The 17,119-nt window shown below is 39.6% G+C and overlaps 1 protein-coding gene across 7 annotated transcripts in view; it reads right to left on the bottom strand.

The window, feature by feature from the left end:
* The window catches only part of LOC100989577 (contactin-4), a 960,081-nt gene that overhangs the window by 126,434 nt on the left and 816,528 nt on the right, over positions 1-17,119 (bottom strand). For all 7 annotated transcript variants that reach the window (XM_034955676.3, XM_063602085.1, XM_034955675.3 and 4 more), the window contains one exon: positions 8,338-8,488. In XM_034955676.3, the coding sequence (XP_034811567.1) occupies positions 8,338-8,488 (151 nt within the window). The remainder of the gene's footprint in view (positions 1-8,337; positions 8,489-17,119) is intronic.

The following is a 17,119-nucleotide window of genomic DNA, read 5'->3' as shown; positions in this document are numbered from 1 at the left end:
AGGTAACGTTAAGGTTCCTAAATCCAGCAGTCATGCTTGCACCATTATTTTTTTGAGGGTCTTGGAAGCACCAAGCGCTTACTCCTTGTTGCACCTTTCTTCTCCCTTGGCTTCTGTTTGTTACTTTCTCCTAGATGTTCTCCTACCTCTTTGAGTCTCCTTCAAACCTCCCAGCAGGCGTGGCTTCCGCTCATTCTCTGAATGTGTCTGTTCCTCAGGGTACCTTCCTTTGAGCCATAGATGTTCTCATTCTGTAGAACTCTCTCTGGATGAACATATGCACTCCAATGCACTCCATGGCTTCTTATCTACTGATGTCTGTATCTCTGTCTCTATTCCAGAACTCAGATCTATACTTCCAGTTTCCTACTGGACACTCATATAGCACTTATGCTATGCCAGGCAGTGTTGTAGTGTTAAAGAACGGAATAAAACATATACAGAAGGCCCAATAGAAAAGGCCTTTCAAAATGGAAGAAGGAGGCAGAAGAGAGGTCAGAGTGGTGGGATGGGGGAAGAACTTGCCTTTACTAGCGTGAAAGAAAATAGAATCTTGGGACTCCAAACTCACTATGCCAAAGAAAAAGTTAAGCTTGGGAACTGAGTCACGCAATACTGCTTTCCTTTTGTTCCCAGACCGATAGCTGTAATTTCACAACCCTGTATCATAGCCTCACCCATAAGCCAGGTTCCCACAATGATAGAAGGCCACGTATCTCCCCAGATGGCCTGTGTCACAAATGAAATTCCTTGTGAGCCCCTAAATCTTTCAGGATACATATCCCCTGTATAAACTAGCCCTAAAACCAAATTCCGTTGAATCTCACCCTGACAACGTCAATTACCGCCAGGAGAGGAAAAGGACAAAACCAGAAATTATCCCTTGGCTGACCCTGCGACGAATGCATAACTGACTTTTTCCTTGATGCCCTCTTTTCACACGTAAAAAGTACATTTACTGAGGCCGATCACAGCCTCATAAAAATGTAACCATCTGGGCCGGGCGTGGTGGCTCACACCTGTAATCCCAGCACTTTGGGAGGCCCAGGTGGGCGGATCACAAGTTCAGGAGATCCAGATCATCCTGGCTAACACAGTGAAACTTCGTCTCTACTAAAAATACAAAAAATTAGCTGGGCATAGTCGTGGGCGCCTGTAGTCCCAGCTACTCGGGAGGCTGAGGCAAGAGAATGATGTGAACCCGGGAGGCGGAGCTTGCAGGGAGCCAAGATCAGGCCACTGCACTCCAGCCTGGGCGACAGAGCGAGACTCCGTCTCTAAATAAATAAATAATAAATAAATAAAGACTGTAAGCATCTGCCTCTTTGTCCACCCTCCCTCCTTTTTTTCCTCTCTTGCTTGCTCTTTCCCTTTTAAATACTGAAAAATCCTCAAACCCCCTTTTGGAAGAGCACCAGTAACAGATGCTCCAGTGACGTATGTATTTCCCAGCCATGTCCTCAGCCCTGGCGAAATAAACCGCTACCGATGAAGACTTGCCTCCCTCACTTTTTCATTAAGCTCTGAAGATGGAGTGAAGGGACCACGAGCCAAGGAAGGGAGGTGACCTGTAGAAGCTGGAAACAGATTCTCCCCTAGAGCCTCCAGAATGAATGTATCTCTGCTGAAGCCTTCATTTTAGACCAGTGAGGCCCATATCAGAATTTTTATCTCCAGAACTATAAGAATCTCAATTTGTACTTATTTTTTATTTTTTATTTATTTTTTGAGACGGAGTCTCGCCCTGTCACCCAGGCTGGAGTGCGGTGGTGCAATCTCGGCTCACTGCAAGCTCTGCCTCCCGGGTTCACGCCATTCTCCTGCCTCAGCCTCCCGAGTAGCTGGGACTACAGGTGCCCGCCACCGCGCCCGGCTAATTTTTTGTATTTTTAGTAGAGACGGGTTTCCACCATGTTAGCCAAGATGGTCTCGATCTCCTGACCTCATGATCCGCCTGCCTCGGCCTCCCACAGTGCTGGGATTACAGGCGTGAGCCACCGCGCCCGGCCTAAATTTGTACTGTTTAAGCCAAACTCCCACCCCCCACCCCGGCCACACACACACATGCACGCACATGCAGCACACATTTCTATTCTCAGGGAATTTACGATCCAATGGGTGGAGGGTGGAGAAGATCGATAATAAGGTTAAAATGTGGGCAAGGTGTGGTGGCTTCTGCCTGTAATCCTAGCACTTTGGGAGGCTGAGACAGGAGGTTTGCTTAAGGCCAGGAATTCAAGACCAGCCTGGGCAATAATATAACAAGACTCTGTCTCTACAAGCAACAAAACAAAACAAAACAAAACAAAACAAAACAAATTAGCTAGGCATGGTGGCATGTGCCTGTGATCACAGCTTCTCAGGGGGCTGAGGTGGGAGGATTGCTTGAGCCCAGGAGTTCAAGGCTGCAGTGAGCTATAATCTCACCACTGCTGTCCAGCCTGGGCAACGGAGCAAGACTCTGTCTCTAAAAAATAATAAATAAATAAACAATTAAAAGTTAATACATAGTATGTGGGATGGTGACAAATACTATAAAATATATAAATTAGGAAAAGAAGGTGAGGGTTTTACCATTTTAAGTATGTTACTGGGAAAAGTGTCTCTGAGCAGGTGACACTTGAATGGGAATCCCCGTTTGAATGACGTCACCACTTGCAGGCGCCTCACATTCAACATGCTAACAGTAACCTCTTTATTTGCCCCCTCTCAGTCTTGCTCCTTCTCTGTTTACTACTGCGGCAAGTGGCACTGCCATTCGTCAGTTCCTAAAGATGGGATCCTAGGAGTGATTTCCTCTTTTTCCTCCTCCTTTTTTCAATCCTTCTACTTACTAGGTCATTAAGTGTTTTCAGTTCTACCCTTTAATAGTCCATATATCACCCTTCTCTCTTTCACTCTCAGGAGACTGATGTGATCCACGTGTTGTGATTTTCTTCCTAGGCTGCTACCTGGAATTGCCCTCTCTGCATCCTCAACCTTGCCCTACCCTGATTCCTTCTGCATGTTGCAGGCACAGTAATTTTTCTGTAGCATGCATACGACTGCACACTCCCTTGCATAAAATCCTTCAATTCTGTCCATGGTCTTCTGATTCAAGTCTAAACTCCACAGACATAAAATACAAGGCCTCCACAATCTATTGCTGCCCTACATTTTCCAGTAGTCCTTCTCAATATATCACCTTTATAACATATGCCTCAGGATTGTTGAAAAATTTATATTGATATTGTGCTACTGGGCCTCTGCGCTAGTCTATGAGCACCTTGAGGGCTAGCTAGGTTCATGTCTCCTTTTTTCTCTCTCTCTCTAGTGCTAAGCAAAGGTAAATACCCAGTGAGTGCTGCATCCGTGGAATGAAACTGGAATTGGCTAGATTCACAAAACAGAGTCATGCTGCTGTTCTAAACCCAAGCCTGCGACATGCAGACTGTAGGTGTGAGATTCTTTTTGGAAAAATTCAGTGGCATACCTATACCTGCTTATTATCCATTTGCTTGACATAATGTATTAGTCTAATATTTAAAAGGGTGGGGGGAAACCCTTAAGCATAAGAATAAGAAGACTTTATTTACTCAACATTAATGAGAGTGACAGTTTATTAATTTATTTGGCTTCAGTGAAAAGAAAAATATTTTGTCTCAGTGATTTTTCCAGACAACTAAACTTTCTTGTCTAAGCACCACATTAATTTTTAAAAATAAACATTGGCAGGGAGTGGTCTTTCTACGTTATATCATTCACTTGCTTGCCTTACTGATCCAAACTCACTGAAGATCATTTTTTCATTATAACAATAATGATCATCATCCTTTTCTGTGGAGATAAATAAAGCTACTTTTTCCCTTATTAAAACTGCTTGGAAATGACCAAAACAGTGAGAGGATGCCAAACAACGCTGTCTGAAGAAAATCAGATACAAGGGGGACATTTGGGCTTAGAAAAGAATTGAAAGAGAACATAGGGTAGCCTCCCAGGATAGAAAGGGAAGGGAGGGGTGGTGGAGAACAATCTGATTTGTCAGTAAAATTCCATAAAGTGAAACCAAAAATGAGTGGAAGTTGCAAGGACATAATCTAACAATTAGTAAGGTCTCCATCATTATTAGTAACCAGGGAAAGATGTGGGCCCAGCCATTGTGGGGATCCCTGCCCTGGCATGGAAGATGGGCTCTGTAATTACGGTGGGAATTTGGCATCAGCCTCTGCGCAGCATCCATTCCCTCTTCTTCTGCTGATAGCAGCTTGATTTCTTTGGGAAAACCCCTGTCCCATTCTCAGTCCATGTGGTTTGAGATGGGCTTCCCCATGTGCCTCTTAGGATAAGCACATGACTCACGTCTGCCTGATCAGTGGACATTGCGATACATTGGAAAAGAGGGTGAGTACATGGCTCCGGTAGTCATCCTACTAGCAGGAGAGGAGAGCCTGTTGGAAAAGAAGCCAAAACAGCCAAAGGTGCAGGTGAGACAGGAAGAGAGCGAGACAGAGTCCTGATGATACTGTGTGAGCACCTAAGCCCTGTCATACCTGCAGTTGCAATCCATCCTGGATCTTCTCAAATACATGAGCCAATGAATTCTCGTTTGTCCTTTTGAGTTGGGTTTCTCTTACTTGTAACCAAAAGCATCCACCCTGGTTGATACAATGGTTGTATAGCTCCTTATAATCCTAGGATTCTAGGATTTTTATTAATGATTCTGCTATTTCTGTATTTTAATGTTTTTGTTTTTAATAGGTCAACTTCAGTCTTACCTGCCTCAAAGTACCTTCTGTCTAAAAACTAAAAGTAAATGAAATAATCAACCTTATTCAGTTAGTAGGCTTAATTCCTCAATTCATCCAAATGATTCCAACTGCCTTTATGGTGACTAGAGACCTCTCCTGAGGACTAAAGCTCTTGAGCTGTGTGACAGGTCTTCCCTGTTTTAAATGCCTGATATTGCCTACACTGATTGCTGGAGACATACACAAGACAATAAGAAATGTTTTATGTTTATGGATATTCTGCCTACCCAAGAAGAATGCTATGAAATTACTTGACTTTTCAATCTTTCATTTAGATGCTTGGATTAACATAGATAAGGCTAGTGTGAATATGCTGTATATTTCCAAAAGAATGGGAAGCCAAAACAATAACATATTTTAAACATATTTTTAAGGTAACGAACATGTTAATGTTAAACCAGTGTTTCTGAATCTATATCCACTTAGCTAACTACAATATCACCACACGGTTAGATGAGACAAAACCTTTTTAATTTTTAAAATATTGCTTCTAATACCACTACTGTAAACTCATTTGTAGGCAGTTGATTAATTAAAATTGAAATTAAATGTCAATAAGTAAGAGTTTAGCAAAGTCTTTCAAAACACAGAATCTAGGCAGAACATTAATAAAAGGGGCTTGATCATAAAGTGTTGTTTCACTGTGTTATGCCAGTATTTTTTACTTAAGGGATTAATAATATTTTTAATCAAAGGTTAAAGACTTGCCTTTTGATTCCTAAGATTCTACATCTGAAAAGAGAATTAAGGCTAATGAGGCAGTACATTAGAAATTATTACTCAAAGCTGCATAGTCAAAGAATTTTGCACTTCATGTTGGTCTACCAGGTCAATCCTTTCCCAAAATAGGGGTTCTAAAATTTTTTACTCATCAGTTTCATCTACAATTGCTTTTTCTCACTCATCCACTTAATTTTCCCTCTTCTCTATCAGAAAGAAATGAGAAAAATGGCAGAATCTCTTCTCTGCCAATGAGAAAACAATCATAAAATCTTTCTTACTGTTCACCCATTTCAGAAACTATGAAATGTTCCACTTGATGTTCTCAGAAGTTAAAAACCCGTGGCTCATGAAGTAAACTTGGTCTATAAGCACACAGTTTATATTGTACATCCATCAAAATAAAAATTAGTTGCTGACATTTAAAAAATGGAAGCTCAAACAAAAGTCTAGATTTCTAGTTTCTCTTGAAGAACAAGAAGATGAGCAGGCACCTGACCTGTGTCTCCATATGGCTGAGTGGCATGTGTCTCCCTTGGATGGGGCAAACACTGAAGTCCCCAGCATTCCCCTATATACTACACCTGGCCAGTTTTTTAATGCATTTACATTAACAAAATCATCATATCTGGTTAATACATTCTGAGTGAGGTGGGAATGAGGATCAGAACTGTGAGAACACAGCACTCATGTGGAGAATAAGTGCTAATATTGATAGTTTGGGACTAGCCTGCTGACAGTGAAGGTGGAGGCGATAAATAGCAGGAATTAGGTAATGATGGGGAGTTTCCTCAGTTTAAATATATATTTTAGTGCAAAATAAATGTTGAAGCATATTTGGACCTTATTAGTCAAGTCAGGAATAGATAGAATGAAATCTGGATAAAGACAAGCTTTGTGGTAAGTCAAGTGGTGGAAACAATCAATTAAATTCACATATCATACAGAATTCTTGATACTGGCATACTATTTCCCCAAAGGTAATTTAATTAGCTTGTAACAATGGTTAAGCCGTAGCAGTTGTAAGCAGTCATTAATACTGTTCAAAATATTAGGTTGTCTCTTTTCTTCCAGGCACATAGTAAGATTATATTTCCCTGCTGAGTTGCAGGAACATGTGACCTGTTTTGGCCAATGAAATGTGAGTGAAAGTGCAAGTGTTGCACTTCTAAGTGGAGGCTTTAAGAACCCATGCATGTTTGGCTCTTTTCCTTCTGCAATGGCAATGTTCCAGAGCATCTTGGTCCACCAGGCTGGCCTTAGAGAGGAGCAGAGCCACTACCAAACCCCTGATGTACACTAGGTGCAAAAGAGAAATTGCCTTTTGTTGTTACAAGCCAGAACTCAGGGTTGCTTGTTACAGTAGCATAGCTTAGCTTCTCCTGATTGACCTACAGTGTTATTATAACTTTATTCATTCATGATTTTTGACATGTCTAATATCCATATTATTATTTTCTTACTGTCATTTTAAAATTAAAACTTTTAAAATGTAGCCTTATTCTGAGAAATACATGTGGTACATACTAGTTATATTTCAACTATATTAAAAGTAAGTACATAGCTATTAAAAGTAATCTCACGTGCCACATTTTAAGAAACACTGAAGTAAATAAAACAGAAAATGAATCTCACGTTGAAGACTGCAAAATAAGCAATTATGCTATTGATTTTCAGGTTTGGCTACAAATTTGAATGCCATATCAACATTCAATGAACTACACTGCTTTCTTGATACACCAGAAATCAGAAAGGGATGTATACTACAAATTTAATACATTTGTTACTCCTTAGTCCATAGCAAGTGTTAAAAAAAAGTATGAATACACCATTTATAAACCATATCAGGTTTGTTTACAAAAACCATTAAAATGGACAACACCATCATCATCAGGTCTAATATGTATATGCAAATCCAAAGGTGTACAGGTGTAAAGGGTAGATACGTACACATTTTTATAGGCTTCCTTCTTGCATCCTTGAGTACCTGACCTTTAGCATTAATTAAAATCATTATACATACAGCTGGCAAATCCTGTCTTATAGGTGACAAACAGATTCACGCATAATTACCATTTTGCAACAGATTAAGTAGATTATAGAAAAAGGTAGGGGATATTTTATAGGGGTGACAGCCAAGAAAAGGTCTTAGAGACACCTGCCATTTCGTGCAAGCTAATGTAAAACCTCAAATAACTCCTATATATTTGCATTGTACACACTACATGCATTCTAAATGTAATTCATGTATAAGAAATATACAGATGAAGAGTTTAGATATTAGAAAAAAAAACCTGTTTTCTCAAAAAGATGTAGTTGAAATAAAAAGCATAATAATCTGCTGTTTGAAGAATGAGTTTTGAAAAGAATGAGTTTTGAATGAGTTTTGAGACAGCCTCAAAAAAGAAGAAACTAACAGGAGACATAATACCCACTGCCAAATAATTGAAGGGTTGTCATAGCAAATAAGACATGGGCTTATTTACATATACCAAAGGACTTAGGATGGGGAAAGGTGGGGAAATCTACCAAAATTTCAGGCTAAAATTAAGGAGGATGTTTCTAACTGTTCATCTTCAGGCAGCTCTGGCAGTCTTCAGCGGGGATCATGTGATCTATCTCTGCAGGGAGTGCTTTGTAGAATTCCCAAATCCAGAAGGACTATAAAGATCAATAACTTACCACTCATCCTTCCAAAGCTTCTGTTCTTTTTTTAACACTTAGTTCAGGAACAGCAGACAGTCACCCCACCTTCCCCTTAGAATTATTAATAACAGACCAACAAATTTTTTCAGGTTAACCAAATATTGAAAATAATTCAAGACAGTACCTTTCATTTTCTTTTACTATATCCCTTCCTTTCTTCCAGGTATAAACAGGTTTTGGAGACGCTTTTGGCTTACACTCAATGGCAACTTCACCTCCCACTTTGACAAGAGTTACTCTTTTCAAGAGTGTTCTTGAAAAATCTGGACCTACAGCTGAAAGACAGTACAAAAAATAATTATTATGCAAGACAGCCTTCCATGAGATAATTCCTTAGTCTTTTTCTTTCTTTCTTTTTTGAGACAGAGTCTTGCTCTGTTGCCAGTGCAGTGGCACGATCTCGGCTCACTGCAACCTCCGCCTCCCGGGTTCAAGTGACTCTCCTGCCTCAGCCTCCCTAGTAGCTGGGACTACAGGCACGCATGACCACGCCCAGGTAATTTTTGTATTTTAGTAGTGACGGGGTTTCACCATGTTGGCCAGGATGGTCTCGATCTCTTGACCTCGTGATCCGCCCGCCTCAGCCTCTCAAAGTGCGGGGATTACAGGCATGAGTCACCACACCCAGCATCTTTTTCTTTCTCTAGTACACTTATTGCTACCTTGGTCATCAAAGGGAGGAAGCTAATTTTTTTAAAGTATGCAGCACTGTATGTTTTGATGGATTTATTAAACTTTGAGGTATAATTTGTATTTGGTAAAAGGTACATTTGTGTGTGTACAGTTTGGTGAATTTGGTATACGCCACCATGAAGATCAAGACACAGAATATTCTCATCTCCCTGTTGAGGGACTCTTTTAAAGAAAATTTATTATATGTTCAAGTGAACAAACATTTTAAAATTTCAGAAAATTGAAAGAGAAAGAAACAAAATTAGGAACTCTATAAGATTTTTTTTAATTGTGTAGGTTAAAGCATTCGCTTTCTGATATGGTCGCCACCTCTGCTTTGTCCCACAGCACTCTTCATATATATCTCTAATAGAGAACATGCTGAACTGTCTCTATTGTCACCCTCCGTAAGCTTCTTAAACACAGGGTTTTGTTTAGCTTTTCACTGCAAGTGCCTAATGCAATGCTTGGCTCATTTAGGAGAAGCTGTGACTTGTTCTTGGAGTGTAGGTGTTGAGATAGCTCTATTATATGCTCACCACTAGTGTTCTAAAAAATTCACTCATGCTAACACCAGTAACATAGTCCTATGGAAATACTATCAGAGAATTATTTCTTTCCTAAAACAAAAGATACATATTTGTATTCGCACAAAAGTAAAATAAAAGACATTTTTCCTGGAAAATATCTATTTTCTTCTGAGTTAATTGAACTAATGTGCAAGAAGAGATTTTGGAATGGAAGGATTCATTTCTTGGAATCTTAATTTTATCATATTTTAAGACCCTGACTCATTGCAGTTTGACCTGGTGGAATTTAATATTTAAGACCATGTTGAATGTAAAATTGAAATATAAATCACAAATTACTTAAAGGAGAACTTGAGGTGTGTGTTATGTGAATGCGGGGGCTTGGGGGGTAATGGGGGCCAATTTCTTGAAAGTTCCTAAATCACAGGCTAATGATGTTTAAAAATGAAAGGAAGCTTCAGTGGAAGCAAGTCAAATCTTGATTACATTCTTTTGTTGTGGAAATACTTTCGGTAACTGCCTAGAAACAAATAAAGATGGAGAGGTTACTTTTTAATAGGGCCACGCAACGTACACCTGGAGCCGGTATTCTCATGCGAAGGTAAAATTTTCAAAATGAATCTAGTAGGCAATTGATATCTCAATCTGTTTACCTCAGATTTATGAGGGAAGTCTATAATTCTGGGAGTAATTCAATGATAATAAGTGCAATTAGTAAGTAGAGTGCAAGTACAGATGTACAGATGTTTTTGCTTTAATGAGATAAACGCATTTCTTCTATGGTCTGCAAAATCATGCAATAAAAATTGTAGGGTTTATGAAAAAGATAGGGTCAGGACACCTACTCAATATTTATGTAACGAGAACACTACAAAAACAATAACCATCCTAGTAATTATCAAACATAATTAAATATAAACATGATTAAAAAGATAAGTTAAATTCATAATAACTACTACAAAAAATACAGTGTATGTGTGTGTGCACATGCATGAGAAGGTAGCTTGATGGAAGAAAGAAGGAAGAGTTGAGATTGCTAAGCTATGAAATAAGTGCAAATTGCAGAAAGATTGAGAATTACGCAATAAGCACTCCCATGTTGGAGTACGTGGCCAAACTGCACCAACAGGAAGAATGTGGCATGAATGGGAATCATGTGCAGTAGGTATTTTCCCTTGGCTAGCTGTGTTAATCTGTGTTCGTAGGCTTTGTGTTTGGTTGCTGCTACTTAGTAAAATACCTGAACAAATCCAGGGTCTATGTTATACTGACATCATTCCCCTACTTACCAATCCCATATAAGCTAAGTCACAGAAAAGTGTTTCAGCAGAGCAAACTCAATGCAAACCCCTGAACTGACAGAAAAATGTAAAAAAAAAAAAAAAAAAAAAAAAAAGTCAGGTATTCTTGAAGTTTTTTTTAAATGCTATTTTGTGAAATAGAGTTACAAACCTGTATCATATAAAAATCCCTTCTTAAAACTGTATCTTTCTACACATATAATTTTATCACTTTAGGCAGACATTTTCCATCCATTCAGGAGGAATTCTGCAGAAGCATTTGAAATGAGTTTACATAAATCAAACTGTGCACAACACATGGGCATATTTGTCAAAAAACTATATTTTGCTTTTACAGGATTTGAAGTAGCATATCAGACACACAGAAACCAGAAAACACACCTTTCAGTTTCAAAAGCATTTGTAATGTACTATTTGTGTGCATATAATCTTTTGGATATCTTATCGAGATAAGACTGGCTGGAACATCTTTCACTAATTAAAATGGAATTAAAAATTCAAGGCCGGGCATGATGGCTCATGTCTGTAATCCCAGCACTTTGGGAGGCTGAGGTGGGCAGATCACATGAGGCCAGGAGTTCGAGACCAGCCTGGCCAACATGGCAAAACCCCGTCTCTACTAAAAATACAAAATTAGCTGGGCGTGGTGTTGCACCTCTGTAATCCAACTACTGGGGAGACTGAGGCATAAGAAGCGCTTGAACCTGGGAGGTGGAGGTTGCAGTGAGCCAAGATCGTGCCACTGCACTCCAGCCTGGGGGACAGAGCTAGACTCCGTCTCAAAAAAAAAAAAAAAAAAAAATCAAGTTCTTTTCTTTTGTTAACGCAATTTACTTAATTAGCTTCTGAAGTTATCTAACCCTGCAAATTTATCAGTTGTAACCATAAACTGTGGTACTTTTAAGGGAAAATTGTCAGAACTCCATCAGTTTTTGAATACTTGAGCTATTAATGGATTTCTTAACATTCTCCCATTTTGTGAGCATCTTTTGCACCAGAGATGCTGTTCAGCTTGTAGGATGATCCTTTTTCCTATTTGTACCCTTTATTCTCATCCTCAAACACTGACCTAGGGGAGGTTTGAAGGAAAAGTGAAAGGGACCTGTTCTATGTGACATTCACAGGTAATGAGGTTTTAAAAGTTATTGGTAAATCCCCAGAAGGGCACTATTAGAATCTAACCTTCGCTGGCACTTAAAAAATTAGTGCACATGGAAGTGAAACTTCAGTAGTTTCTAGTAGCTCAGAACTGTCAAATTACCCCTTATGTCTGAGAGTAGCTGAGATACTGGGACCTCCTTATTTGCTGTATTTAATATACTTAAATGATAACATTTCTCACATGCACTGCTAGAGGGCACCACTCCCTCAGTGTTAGAATGAACTGTATTATGGGTCCTCCTCCATGTGAGAAATGCAACTTTTTATTATTTTTCAATGATCTTTATTACATTATCTATGAGAAGCATCTGGCTGAGAGAAGCCCTCTCTGTAATTCACAACTATTTGTTTTTAGTTAGTTAAATGAATTTTGGTCATATATCAAGGGTATTTTAAGTGGCCAATAGAACCCCTCAAAAACTTAAAAGTTTTTTGCTTTAGTGTCATTTCTCAAGAGAAACAGTAGAATGATAGCTCCTTAACTAGATATGCAGTGGCAGTCCTATTTGGGAAATATATGGATGTGATGTCTTACTACATTATTGAAGAAGAAAGGATTATTATGTAATGCCAGTTCTATCACAGTCTGTGATAGAAGCATCACTGGGAACACTGCCAGTTGATGGAGAATATTAAGGCCAGCTCTTTTGGAAGTTCAGCATTTCTTATTACTTTAACCGTTGTCTACTTTCTTTAACTATTACCTCATCATTCCCTAAAAACAAGCTTAGAGTAAATGCGTTAATTCAAATCTTTTCACTACTGAGGAGAAAATATTGGTATCAGATTATGAGACCCCAAATTTCTTTTGGCCTGTTGGATTGCTATCTAGAAAGAAGGCTACTGGTAGAAGATTTCTTCTTTCTAGGTCCACTGTTTTAGAATGGCTGATTCAAAAATCAGCCCTCTCTGAGGTCAGGTGTGTTGGCTCACGCCTGTAATCCCAGCACTTTGGGAGGCCAAGGCGGGAGGATCACTCGAAACCAGGAGTTCAAGACCAGCCTCGGTGACACAGTGAGACTCAGTCTCTATAAAAAATAAAACATTAGCCAGGTGTAGTGGTGAATGCCTGCAGCCCTTGCTTCCTGGAAAGCTGAGGTGAGAAGATCACTTGAACTCAGGAGTTCAAGGCTGCAGTGAGCTAGGCTCACACCACTACACTGCAGCTTTGGTGATGGTGAGACCCTGTCTTTTAAAAAACAAGTCAGTGCTCTCTTATTATGAATGATATTCACAAGGAGACTCTCAACACAACTCTGAAGTAAATGATTTTTCCATTTTGATGTTAGCATGATGTGTCCCTTCTAGTGTTCCTAATATCCATCCTTCTATTGTTTTGGTCTAATTCACTGAATGCCCTGTTTCCTGATGGCTCTAATAATGCTTCTTTCACGGGCAGCTCTTGGGTTTAAAAACTCCTATTCCTTTGGGCAAGTTATTATGAAACAAAAGAATTTTACAATCATGAGATTATTTTGAGGATTAAATAAAATAATACATGTATTGAACATAAAGTACTTAGCACAGTATTTGATCCAGATTAAGAACTTCATACGTCCCCTCTCCACTGCTATTTCCACTACTGCACTACCCCAGTCACCATTATCACGGACTTTTCTTCTGCTGAAAAATTTCTTAGAGTCCGAGAAACACATCATTGTTTGAAAACAGAAAATGTTTATTTTGAAATAATTATAGACCCACAGAAAGTACCAAATATAATACAGAAAGGTCCTGTGCATCCTTCACCCAGTCTCCCCCAATGGTTACATCTTATGTAGATACAGTTAAATACAAAAACAAAGAAACTGATACTTGGTATAATGTGTACATATCACACATGTAGACTGGGCAAAAGCACCATGGAAACTGAGATAGGGAACTATTCTATTGTCACAAGGATCTTCCTCTTGCTTCCCCTTCACAGTCATATCCAGCCTCCTTCTACCTCCCCTCTGTAACCACTGGAAACCACTGACCTCTTCCCATTACTATAGTTTAGTCATTCTGAGAATGTTTTAGATACATATGTGTGTGAGAGAGAGTCTGTGTGTGTGTGGTGTGTAATCATACAGTATGTGACCTTTGGAGTTTTTGTTCCTTTTTCCTGCTGAGTATTACATGCTGGTATGGATAAGAAATACATCTTCAATATCGGCACTTCGGGCTCTATGAAAACTGACAAATACTTTGAGCACGGGAGCCATTTCAAGATCTCTCATCTTTCTCTGCCAACAAGTAGGATCAGGTATGGCCTTTTATTTTTTTTTATAAAAGATTTGAAAACTCAAAAATCAGTTACATAAACATAGGTGGAGGTTTTCTCTTATTCCCAGAAAAATATTTTAAAGACATTTTAGAACATTACTTCTTATATAATCAACATGTTGATTAAAATTAATTCTTATATAATGCTTTAAGTAGGGCTTCAGCTGCTAAATTCTTGTTAACCTCCTTTGACCCATCCTATCCATATAAAGATAATAAGACAGTCTGCATTTTAAACACTCTGTAATCACACTGACTTTCTTATATCAGTCCAAATTGGTGATATTTCATTTACATGTCAGTGTCTTAAACTCTTATACAAACTCAAGTCCTTGGTTATGCAGGTAGTGTATAGTATGCGAAGTCTGCTAAATGAACAGAAGACAGTCATTAGACTATGATAGTGAGAACCCTAGAATTTCAGTAGCTAGGAAATAGTAGCTCTTGTTATTAGCTATTATTAGAACATCAGTTCCTTGAAGGCAAGAATATGTATCCTGGATCTGTATATCCCTTGGGCCTGGCACGGTGCTTGATACAAAGTTGATATTTAATCAATGAACCTATTGAAGAATTAAGTCAATTTTTAAAAAGCAATGATCTGGGTTTTTTTTTTTTTTTTTTTTCTGAGACAGAGTCTTGCTCTGTCACCCAGGCTGGAGTGCAGTGGTGCAATCTTGGCTCACTGCAGCCTCTGCCTTCTGGGTTCAAGCGATTCTCCTGCCTCAGCCTCCTGAGTAGCTGGGACTACAGATGTGTGCCACCACACCTGGCAATTTTTTTTTTTTTTTGTATTTTTAGTAGAGATGGGGTTTCACCATCTTGGCCAGGCTGGTCTTGAACTCCTGACTTCAAGTCATCTTACTGCCTTGGCCTCCCAAAGTGCTGGGATTATAGGCGTAAGCCACCATGACCAGCCAAAAAGCAACAATCTTTCTTTTGTCTGACTTCTGGCATAATTCAAGTAAGAGCCTCTTTCCCTTTTGTGTATTATAAAAAAGTTGATAATCAATATTTGATGAATGAATGTATGTTGCAGGAAAGAAGTCAGGGATTCAGTTCAAAACAGGAAATTCCCGTCTCATGAGGCTTTGCCTGAACACTACATCTCTTTCTCCCCTTCATATAGGGTTATGAATGGCTTCGTGAACTTCCAGTCCTGTGTACAGGACATGACATCCTCTTTGGAGTTTTACCTCAGTCTAATGAAACAAATTATCCAAGAAATACCACATGGGCTGTTTATACTACGAAATCATCTGAACTGGTGTGATAGTAAATGTTTTACAAATGGCTCTCTAAATAAAACAAAACAACAAAATAAAACACCAAAGAATTTGATTTGTAGTCCTTGCCAATTTCTGTGGTGTAAATATTCCTACCTTGGCCAATTTCAAGCTATCAACATGAAGTCACTGAATGCTGGGTTGAGAAGAGATACATAGAATCAGCTCCTGCTGCTGAGCTAGCTCTGGCAGGTAACCGCCTTTCCCTACTTTTCCCACAACATACACTTAGGAGAAGGTAACAGGGCAAGTGCACCCTGGAAGTTCAGCTTTCCCCAGATTTGGGTCTTGTTCTACAGAAGCACATGGTCTCCTCTTTCCTCCCCAGTATGTCCAACAGCTGACCCAGGACTGAGAAGGTAAGAACTTCACTTTGAGTTTACTTGCTCAAATAATGTGTTCCCTGAGGCTTTGTGAGACAAGTTATCACAGCAGTTTCATGCACTTCAGTGATACAGGCTCTATTCTAGACATGCAGGCTCACCAGAACCATATTACAATGTAGAAGAGCTATGTTTATGCAGTGCGGCAGTGACTGATATCTTGCTTATCATGCTCTTTCAATAAAGCACCAGAAACAGTTTTGCAGGCAATGAGAGCATATATTTTGCCTTTGTGCTATGTTCATTTTCATCACATTCAAAAGACTTTACCAAAAGCAACACGCCTTACACTAAGTACAAATGACTTTCTTTAGGAGTCTAGAAGAACCATGGTCTTCTCATGCTGGAAAAAGAAGAGATGGAATATTGTTGGTGCCAATGCTCTTCTTCTGTTAAAAAAAAAATGCCTCACATGACTGATAGAGGTTTTGTTGGGTCATGTTGCACTCTTGGATAATGTAGCAATGGAAGCATGGATTAATGGGACACAGGGTCATTATACCAATAGAACAGTCCTGTCCTCCTTCCAACCTCTACACAATCTTATGAGTTAGAAAGGTACTCTGCTGTGATGGCTTAAGAATGGGTAAGAAAGGGATCTAGAAAGCAGATTACAGATCTGTGGCACCTCAAATAAACTCAATTTAATTGACCATAAAAATCACCAGAAGCTTGTTAAATGTACACCCTCCGGAACTCCATCCACTACAAGACAGAGAAGAGATCTATGATTTCACAACTTTTTGCCACTGAAAATGTGATCCCTAGAGCAGAAGCACTGGCATCACCTTGAAGTTTGTTAGAAATGCAGAATTCCAGGCCCTACCTCAGACCTGAAATTGAATCTAAACTTAACAAAATTCCCAAGTAATACATATGAGCCTTCAAGTTTGAAAAATACTGCTAAATCTTCTATTTTTTAAATTGTGGTAAAAAGTACACCTCTCCGTCTCCGTCTCCCTCTCCCTCTCCCTCTCCCGCTTTCCACCATCTCCCCCTCTCCCTCGTCTCCATCTCCTGCTTTCCACGGTCTCCCTCTGATGCCGAAGCTGGACTGTGCTGCTGCCATCTCGGCTCACTGCAGCCTCCCTGCCTGATTCTCCTGCCTCAGCCTGCCGAGTGCCTGCGATAGCAGGCGCGCACCGCCACGCCTGACTGGTTTTTATATTTTTTGGTGGAGACGGGGTTTCGCCATGTTGGCCGGGCTGGTCTCCAGCTCCTGAACATGAGTGATCTGCCAGCCTCGGCCTCCCGAGGTGCCGGGATTGCAGACGGAGTCTCGCTCACTCAGTGCTCAATGGTGCC

This window comes from Pan paniscus, chromosome 2, assembly GCF_029289425.2.
Source record: "Pan paniscus chromosome 2, NHGRI_mPanPan1-v2.0_pri, whole genome shotgun sequence".
Classification (NCBI taxonomy): domain Eukaryota; kingdom Metazoa; phylum Chordata; class Mammalia; order Primates; family Hominidae; genus Pan; species Pan paniscus.
The sequence above is the reverse complement of the archived record's forward strand: the minus strand, read 5'-3'. Positions and strand labels throughout refer to the sequence as shown.